This window comes from Penaeus monodon, chromosome 42 (assembly GCF_015228065.2).
Source record: "Penaeus monodon isolate SGIC_2016 chromosome 42, NSTDA_Pmon_1, whole genome shotgun sequence".
NCBI lineage: Eukaryota > Metazoa > Arthropoda > Malacostraca > Decapoda > Penaeidae > Penaeus > Penaeus monodon.
Genome location: NC_051427.1, coordinates 9,585,592 through 9,596,518, shown reverse-complemented (window position 1 = coordinate 9,596,518; position 10,927 = coordinate 9,585,592). Strand labels below are relative to the sequence as shown.

The window sequence follows — 10,927 nt, the reverse complement described above, 5'->3', positions numbered from 1 at the left end:
TGCTTTAGCCTTGGGCATATTCAGGCCTCCAAAAAATGTTCCATGATGAATGAGATGCGGGGAGTATCTCAAACAGATTCATGTTTTGTTTACAGAATGTGTTTGAATGGTCAGAAGACTATTACGGAAATATATATAAATATATTTATATGTGCGCACGCACGCACAAGCACACACACATACACACATTCCTGTATCGACGTGTAGGTTAATATTAGGTGTAATTTCGCTCAAAATACCGTTTTATATATCTAAAAATTACAAAATATTTAGTTTGACATTTCTTTTTATTTATTCGTTTTTCGAATTACTTAAATATCTCTGTGGGTAACAAAATGTTCAAGTCAGCAATATATTAATTAACATATAACTTAACCAGTTCGGTGTTCAGTCTGCATCTCGTCTACAACAGAAAACGAGAGCGTCTGTACAACGGCTATCCTATTTAACAGATATTTACAATTGGAAAAACACTACTTCTAAAATGGTGAGATTTTCGTGAATAAATTATTGAAATGTCAGCATGGATGTAGGCAATAAAAAGGGGGAGGGGTAGTTACATAAATAAGGCAAGATATATTACAATAAAGCAGTAACGTGATATTTGATAGAGAAAATGGTTAAGATTAAAGTGCCAGTAGTCTAAAATTACCTTCATAGTGAACATGGCGATATATGCAAATATTATATTTCCTTATATTGCAATATTTACCTAGTTCATTTCATACATAACACATCGGTCTGTTGCATTCAGAAATATTCTGTTCACAAATGAAAGTTAGTGTTGGTAGCAGTTAGACTTTAACAGGAAAGCACGGGTCATTTAGGATATGGTCGTCATGCACTGTGATTCTTCTCTTCTCTTTACCAAGGCCAGCTTGCTGTTTTATGCTGGATCTTTGGGTTTTTGTGTCGTAAATTATTTAATTTGCCATTAAACAAGGAAAGAAATCTTAAAGTCAATCGACTGCCTTTGTATAAGTCCATTCCATCCGTGCTTGGGGAAAACCCTCAATGCCTTCCGTTTCTCAAGGATTCTTCCATCTCAAGTCTCAGCGTTAGCCTTCGAGCCCAAGGATCTCTTTCCCGACCCTTGATGATCCCTGAGTAATTCTTTGGCCTAGAAGATTCTGCGGCGATTCATCACGAGCAGATCCTCCAACCATCCGTGACCAGCTGATCCTTCAACCAACCGCGACGAGTAGATCCTTCATGTCTACCATTTCTGTTTCTCGGACGCTGACGAAGGCGATGAAGGTCTGGCGGGCGTAGGGGACGTGGCAGGACCCCCAAAGAGCGCCGTGATCTCCTGCAGGGTCTTTCCCTTCGTCTCCGGCACCACCAGGACACAGAAGACCAAGCTGACGGCGCAGATACCACCGAAGAGCCAGTACACACCGTATTCGTGGATGGCATCCTGAAGGAGGAGGAGGAAGAACTGGTTAAAGTACTTTGTCATACGAAAAGGAGAAACAAGAGCACGCTGATAAAGATGAAGAGATGGCTGTCAATACGAAGGCTAGTTATTGTAAATACATTTGTTGGGAGATATATAATAAGAAAAAATATTATTACTATTAAGGATGATAAGCCGTGTGAAATGTATATGTATTAAGGCAGCAAAGGACTTCCAAGAAAAAAAGGTAATTTACAATAAGATCAATAAAAATAACAATAAGAACAGCTATAATAACAAGAACAACAACAATAATAATAGCAAGAATAACAATAGCAAGCACGAACGCCTATAATTGTAATACAAAAAATAAGAACAAAAATATACAAAAAAAGAAAATAAAACGGAACCCTCAAAGAAAAAGAAAAAAATATTAATAACCGCAAGAAAAACAACAACTATAATACTATAAAATAATAACATGAACAATAGCACCAACACCATATACACCAACAACAATACCAACACAAAATAATCACCCCCAACAAAAATATACTAAAGAAAACGGAAACTTACCCGCATACTCTCGAAGAAGTACGTGACAATAAAAGACATTCCCCAGTTTGTCATTGTACTCAGCCCGCCGGCAGCTTCACGAACGTTGGGTGTGAAAAGTTCGCCTGAAAGTGAGAAGTCATTTGATTAATATGTCATTGTATTATTAGAATGGCTACTGGAATCCATTCGTATTGCAGATAAGGATGCTTTCTTGTTGTGCGTAAGACTGTATTCGTATTTTACGTTAGAATTGTATTGTATATAGGGATATATTTGTATTATACATAGGGATGTGATCTTATTGTGTGAAATAATATATTTATATTTTATATAAGAAATGTATGCTTATTGTGTTTAAAATGTATACATACTGTATATAAGAATGTATTCATATTATGTATAAGAAAGCATTCATATATTGTATATAAGGTACCTATATTGTATGCAAGAAGGAATGTGCTCATATGACATATAAATCAAGAGAACATTGAAATGCGCAATGTGTTGTAACATATTAGGCTTACGCACATTGCAATAAACCTATATCAAATGAAGCGTTGAGAATAGCAAAACCTATGAGTGACACACACACACGCTCATACTCTTCTTACACTGAATTACGCTTAGCCATGTACTTGTTACCCGTGAGACCCCCTTACTCATTGCTCGTACACTTATTACTTCTTGACACTCATAAGCTTGAAACTTCTTGCTCATATACTTACAACATTCGATTACTTACTCATACATTCGACTATACTTATGCACAGGATTACATACATACATTTAACTATACTTACTCATACGCTGCATTAAATTTACTCATTTAACTATACTTACTTATACGCTGCATTAAATTTACTCATCTAAATTTAATTATTCATGCACAGGATTACATTTACTCATACATTTAACTATACTTACTCATGCACAAGATTAAACTTGCTCAAACACTCATACAGTCGATTACATTTGTATTTTTCATTACACTTACTCATCATGAGCCAAGGGATAGGTCCGAAGCCGAAACTGAATGCCGCAATGAAGACCATCAATGACGTAATAGGGAGCCATCCGAGGGCACTGACGTCACCATTGTCTTTCAGGTAGAAGAAGACACCGAGACCCACTGTTTGATAGAGATTTAGCATTTTTATCCAATTATTTATTTGTCTGTTTATTTTTGTTGTTGTTGTTGTTATTTGTCTATTGTGATAGTTTAATTGTTTTCTGATTTTTTGGCGGGGAAATGTGGTCTGGGAATTTTAGACGACGTTGGGATGTTATTTTGGGAATATAGAGAAGTTCGAATATTTATATGTAGTTCTTTACAAAAAAGAAGGAGGAGAAGAAGAAGAAGAAGAAAAAAAAAAAAAAAAAAAAAAAAAAAAAAAAAAAAAAATATATATATATATATATATATATATATATATATATATATATATATATAGAGAGAGAGAGAGAGAGAGAGAGAGAGAGAGAGAGAGAGAGAGATTGTGGCGGGAAATATGAATCAACAGTTTACAAGATTATTTTTTTAAAGGAAAATATGTTAACATTTTGGAGAAAAAAAAATCGGGAATATGTGTGTCAACAATTTAAAGGTCTTTGAAAGAATGTTAAGGAAGGGGGAGCGGTACCGTGTTGATGACGTAGGCCTTTGGAAATGTGAAATAATAAACTAAATAATAATAATAATAATAATAATATAATAAAAATCATATTCAACGCATACATACCGAGAGCAACTGTCATGGCTGCCGAAGATGTGATCAGAAGAAATTTCCTACCAGCTCTGTCCATAAGCACACTAGCGACAACAGTGGCCAGAACTTGAACTACACCGACGATGATGGAACTGACGTCATCGGAGAGGTCTGTTCCTGACTCCTGCAATGGAAGAGATAATGAAGAGCTGAGTATTTTGTGTACTTTGTGATTGTTCGATATGGAAAATGGTTATTATGTGTGTGTCTGTGAGAAAGGGAATGAGAGAGACTGACAGGAAGGTAAAAAGAGAGAATGAGAGAGAGACAAACAAAAAGAAAAGTAAAGAGAGAGAGAGAGAGAGAGAGAGAACGAAGAGAACACAGACAACCGTGTGACCCACCCCTCCCTTACCGAAAAGATAGCCTTCAAGTTAAAGAGAACAGCGTTGACGCCACAGAGCTGCTGGAATAACATGAGTGCAACGGCGATAAGGAGAGGCTTCAAGATGTACGCCTGCTTCAGGTCTGAGAAAGAAGCTTTGTTCGCTCTGGAGTCTTCGAGACTCTGTTTCAGCATCTGCATCTCCGGCTGGATGTTGTAGTCAGGTCCTGGGAGAGAACAAGAATATTAGCATCTTTAGGGCGACTTTACTTCATCCATTCTCAGAAAAGGAAAAATCTGGTAACTCTTTGCAAACTCTGGAAGGCTTCGATTCGCTAACTCCCTTTTCAGAAAAAAAATGACAGTTATAGTGAACAAACAAAATTTTAATAATAAGAAATATTTCATGTGAGGTCTAATATACATGATATATAAACATGAGTGTCAGCTGAGTAGATTTAAAAAGAGTTGGTGAATCGGAGTGCTCAAAAGTCCAGAATGAGTTGCTAGTTCACTCTAATGTGCACATTAGTACGAGAATCATGAATTAAAGGATATTTTGTATCACAAAATAGATCAATCATTTGAATTTCCATCTACATTTCTCTTACACCTTGTTGTTTCTAATCAAAATTTACCTCGGAAGTATCGCATAGATTCCTGGGCCTCCTTATCTTTCCCCTTAGAGAGCAGGTAACTCGGGGACTCCTTTGAGAAGACCATTAACACGCAGAAAAGGATTGTCGGGACAGCGCACACAACTGCGAGTATTTGCCAGCTGTTTATAAAAGCACCAAAGATGTATGCGTAGAGAATGCCAACCCCCGCCATCAGCTGGAAACCTGCGCCTGTAGTCGGGGAAATTGGATATAAATAAAAGACTCACCTATACTTATATATGCGTTTGTGTATAGTATTTATGTTCATGTAGATGATGATCAACAGAGGAATATTTTCGTTTTACGAAGAGAAAGAGAGAGGGAGGGAGGCAGGAAGAAAGGGAGGAGAGAAATAGTGAGAGAAAAACACACACACACAGACAGAACAAACAGACACTGACAGGATGAGATGAACACAGCGCACACAGGGGAAAAAAGATTTTTAAATCAACTTTAAACTCAAATTCCACGTAGGCCTACCTAACGTTCCCCGGATGTCAGCAGAGGCGAATTCTCCGATGTAGGTGGGACTTGCTATGCACACTACCCCTGTGCACAGTCCAGCGATGATGCGACCCACCAAGAGCATGGCGAAGTTTTGACCGAGAGCTGGGGAAAATAGTGCATTTTTTTTACAGTTGGATATTTGTAAATGATAAGTAAATATGTACTGTTTAGAAATCTAGTTAGTTGAAGTGTAAGATAAATATAAAAGTATAAATAAATACATAAATACCATCAATAACATTACATTAACAACATAAGCGAGACCATCCTTACTGAACATCCCCCTAAAAAAAACAAAAAAACTATATGAAATATATATATATATATATATATATATATATATATATATATATATATATATACATATATATGCATAGAATAGAATCAACGCATGCGCACAAATAAATTTTAAAAATTGCATCAATCACACTGCATTTAGAACATAAACAAGACACCCCCTTTATTGATGCGCCCCCTCCCCCAAAAAATAATAAAAGAAAATTTTATAAAAAAAATAATAATAATGATAAAAAAATAAATAAATAAATAAAAATCCCACCAATCACATCACACTAACATCATACGTAGATACCGTAATAAGAAAAAATAAAAAAAATGAATAAGCACAAAATGATACAGAATTAAGTACCATCGACCGCATCCCACTAACAAACACACGAGTCTCCCCTCACCGATAATCACCCGGACCCGAAGAGGAAAAATATGAAGAAAAAAAAAAAATAAAAAATAAAAATAAGACAAACATAAAATGAATACAAAAATAAGCACCATCGACCGCACTCCACTAACAAACACACGAGTCCCCCCTCACCGATGATCACCCAGGACCCGAAGAAGAACGGGAACAAGGCCAGCATGGTTCCCCGCCGGCCGATGGCGTTGACACAGAGGCCGCCGATTGGACCTCCTACGAGAGCCCCGAGGTTGACTGACGAGGAGAACCAGCTGTTTTCGACGGTGGTCAGCTGCAGGGAACTGTCGGTGGAGTTGCTGGTCAGTAAGATGCCCGCTGGGGAGGAGTAACCGAGAACTGTGCCGAAGCAGAGGGCTCCCATCGTTGCTGTTTGGGGAGAAGAGGTGCAGGTTTGAGCGCCAATATCGGAGTGTTAAGGGAAGAGTTTTCGCCCTTTAAGATCTGTGCCATTGTTAATGCTGTTATTATTATTACTCTTGAAAATATTAATGTTACCAATATTAAAATTATTATTGTTATTGTTTTGCTATTATTAGTATCACTATCATTATATTTTTCATTATTATTGGTATCATTATTTTCAATATCCTAATTACTGCCATCACTACCATCATCATTACTCTCATTGTAATCACTTTCATCATCATACTGATCATCAGTATCATCCCAACCTGATATAGCAGCGATGTACTGCGTAGCCCGAGCAGGTTTCGCATCATTTACGAGATCAGCGGATGACATCCCCACCTCCGCCATGATGTCTGGTAGTGCTGTCACCTGTGATGTTGGAACAAGAGATATATTGATAGATGCATATATAGATGAATGGATGGATGGTACACACACACCTCACGCGCGCGTGCGCGCACACATAGACATACAACATAGAGAGAGAGAGAGAGAAAGATTTTTTTTATTATTTCATCTTTATAATTGTTCTTTTATGAAATGTTATTGTCGTTATTAACTTGTAATTTTGTTTATCATTATCATTTTTTCTTCTGATTAGTAAATATTATTGTCGTAATTATTGATTTTTTTATCATTATAGATCTCGTATTATTATTACATCTTTAAAATAATGATGATTATCAGCAACATCATGGCCTTATCATCATGATCATTTTTACTAATACTTAACAACCATTATTATGATCACTATCATTATCATTATGCTATGATCATCACTATCAAAGTTATAGCTATTTCTTTAATTATTATCTTTACTACCATCATGAGTTTTTTTTTTATAATTCCTTAATAATTGTTAATTGATGGTAAAAACAATCGATTATTTTGTCGGTATTATGGGAGCTTAATGACCGTAAAATATTAATTGTTTGTCTGGTTACAAGTAACTTTTGATCATCAAATATTAAGATTTTATCATAATATCTACTGTTTTCTAATATTTAAGTCATGTTAAATAATGTTCAAATATCGGTATGATTTGTTAGAACACATACACTTACACATTAACACACACACACACACACACACACACACACACACACACACACACACACACACACACACACACACACACACACACACACACACTAACCTATATAATACCATGCTCATGATAATACTAATACGATAATAAAAATAATACCAAAATGCCCAATATGAATAATTAACACTACATTCATTAACACAAGGATATAACAATACAGCGGAAATTGTATATAATTAAAGAAATAATTGTAATTATGATATGTAATATAAAATAATGTATGAAAAATGTAAATGAAAAATAATGTGAAATACAAAATGATGCAATAGTAATAAATATTTACAAGCTATAACTGTTAATAATGAAGATATTTATGAAAAATTGTATATATACATATATATTATCAAGATATGATTTAAAAAAAAACTGATATACAATACAGTAAGGATGTGACAGTAAAGTCCTCGATATAATACAAAAAAAGATAAAACTGATGTAGATACAAGAATAAAAAGAAAGAAAATGTAACTGTTCGAGATATGAAATATACTTGACATTTAATGATGTAATTCTTTTCGAAGCCTCACGAAGTCCCACATACGACTTCGAAACCACTGTCAAGCGCCGCGGGCTTATCTTCAATTAGTGCTGAGGAGCTATCGTGTCTTATCTTGCCGTTATAGTACCATACAAAGAACTGATAAGGAAGGAGGGAGGAAGAGGGGGGGAAGGGAGGGAGAGAGAGGAGAGGGAGGGAGGGATAGAGATAGAGTCTTTATTGAGACAAAAGCTTATTTCTCAAAATGATGAGGTAACTTAAGAGAGAGAGAGAGAGAGAGAGAGAGAGGCTTACATCTCAAAAGGATGAGGTAACTTAAGAGAGAGATAGACAGAGAGAGAGTAGCAACAGAAAGATAGAAAAGTAAAGAGAGAGGGATTAGAATTTTTTCGTGTTAACCTTCCATTTCATGTGCATTTTCCAAGTATATAAATGTAATATCACCACCTCATATCTATTATTGACAAGTTTCATTAAAGTTGCTTTCTATTTAAAAAAAAAAAGAAAAAAAATCCTCTGGGTGAAGCTCACTTTCTCAAATTTCGTTGAATTTCATATATTTTGATAAAATGTATATGCGTTTCTCTCTTTTCCCCTCTTCACCTACATCTCAATTTCTCTCTCTCTCTTGGTAAGTTTGTCATAGTAGTAGTGGCAACTATGACCGTAGTAGCAAAATCAGTAGTCGTAGTAGCAAAAATTAGCAATCGGAGTCATTGTTGCAGTTGGAATAATATCTGGAGTCGTAGTAGTAATAGAAGTCGTAGCACCAGTAATAGTAGTAGTAACAGAAGTCGTAGCACCAGTAATAGTAGTAGTAATAGAAGTCGTAGCACCAGTAATAGTAGTAGTAACAGAAGTCGTAGCACCAGTAATAGTAGTAGTAACAGAAGTCGTAGCACCAGTAATAGTAGTAGTAATAGAAGTCGTAGCACCAGTAATAGTAGTAAGAATAGAAGTCGTAGTACCAGTAATAGTAATAGTAATAGAAGTCGTAGCACCAGTAATAGTAGTAGTAATAGGAGTCGGAGGACCAGTAATAGTAGTAGTAATAGAAGTCGTAGCACCAGTATTAATAATAGCAGTAACATTAATACAATTATTCATAGTAAAGAAACCAGACACACCATAAAATGACGCAATTTTCGTTCTTGCCAAGATGAAAGACCTACATACTCCTCCTCTTCAAATATAGCTGTGATTTTCAGATTTTTTAAGATCCACGACCCGATTTCGGCATAGGAGGTTACACTTCAGAATTGTTGACGATGAAAAAAAAAAAAAATCAAAAAAAAAAAAAAAAAAAAAAAAAATCATGGTGAAATATATCTGATAATTTTCATTAGTTCTAGTTTCTCTGTCTTTCTCCAATTTATTCTTAATTTTGTTTCGTTTTAATTTTACCTGTTTTTTTTTTCAATTTTCGTATTTCTCGTGTTTTAAATACATTAAAAATAATAGTAATAATAATCATAATAATAACAGTCATTATATAATAAGAACAATGACAAAGATAAGAGTAGTGACAATAGCAACACAAGATATAATGATCACATTTTTAAAAATCATGAAATTTTGAAGCTTAGGTCAATTTTTTTTTAAATCGACTTAACAGCTTTGATAATGATAATAGTAATAAAAGTAATAATATTAGATATCATAATCATCACAACTGGAAAGAAAATCATGAACTGTAGCTCAAAGGATATATATATATATATATATATATATATATATATATATATATATATATATAGAGAGAGAGAGAGAGAGAGAGAGAGAGAGAGAGAGAGAGAGAGAGAGAGAGAGATAGAATGAAAGAGAGAGTAACCTTCTCTCGGGTAACTAATAATAATCATAATAATAACAATTATAGCTATATAATTATAGTAATAATGACAACAATTATTACAAGAATAATATTCGATTTTATAATGCTCACACACAAAAAAATATATATATAAACAAAAAAAAAAAATAATAATAATAATAATTCTAGCATATGGCGTGGCATCAAGTGTAAGCCATTCAAATCTCAATTACTATATAATCATATTTTTTATAGATGTAAACAAACTCTCGTGTATGAGACAGCTGGTTTTGTTCAAGCGTACGAGACTTTGAGCCGATGGGTTTTCCTACATCCGGCAGCGGCGATGATCCAATCACGAGACTTGAAATAATTGCAATATTTGGTTCTGCAGTTAAAGTCTATATGATTACAGTAATGATGTTCGATATTATCGTGAGCGCACACACACACACAAATCAATATAGAATGATAGATATGATAATGATCATACCAACAAATCTATATGAATTATATATTCAAAAGATTTCAAAAATCGATTTCCTTAAATTTTCGCGACTGACTGGAAATAATTTCGATTTCGACTAATAATATTCGACATTATAATGATCACACTTTGGAGAAAAAAATAAATAATCCTGAACTGTAACTCAAAAGATTTTTAAAAATATATATTTCCTTAAATTTTCGCAACCGGCTGGTAAATAAGTATCGATTTCGACTAACCTGTTGGGTGGTTCGTGGAGTTTGAGTCGTAGTCAAAGACCTACTGACTGCCATGACCGGCGGGTGCCCTCTTACATACCTTGTGATTGATTCGCTCCCGGACCCCCCTCCTCCTCCACTGCCCTCCCTCCTAGGCCTCTTTTCACCTCCTCCTCTTTGTCTCCTCACACCCCTTTTCCTCTTTCTCTTCTCCCATTCTTCTATTTGCTACTTTGCTCTTATCTCTTCTCCCCATTCTGTCTCTGACCTCCCCCCCCTCCTCCTCGTCTCGTCCCCTGGTTCTCTTATTCTCTCCTTTCACCCTCTCTTCCTCCACCTCCCTCCCTGCATCCCCTCCTCCGCTCTGCTCCCCCCCACTTTCTCCCTCTTAACCCCCCCCTCTCCCCCACCACTCTAATCAAGTCATTGTGAATTCGAGATTTCTTATAGTAGCTTACTCACACACGTGCC

General features: G+C 35.3%; 1 protein-coding gene across 1 annotated transcript; it reads right to left on the bottom strand.

Moving 5' to 3' along the window:
* Positions 1-268: 268 nt before the first annotated feature.
* LOC119599440 (facilitated trehalose transporter Tret1-like) lies at positions 269-10,546 on the bottom strand. The gene is made up of 10 exons (XM_037949219.1): positions 10,478-10,546; positions 6,598-6,703; positions 6,044-6,292; positions 5,185-5,313; positions 4,684-4,893; positions 4,076-4,272; positions 3,694-3,844; positions 2,949-3,083; positions 1,973-2,076; positions 269-1,417 (listed from the first exon to the last, which is right to left on the bottom strand). Exons 1-10 carry the CDS (start codon positions 10,529-10,531, stop codon positions 1,217-1,219), a joined length of 1,536 nt encoding a protein of 511 aa, XP_037805147.1. The 5' UTR covers positions 10,532-10,546; the 3' UTR covers positions 269-1,216.
* Between the last annotated feature and the right edge of the window lie 381 nt (positions 10,547-10,927).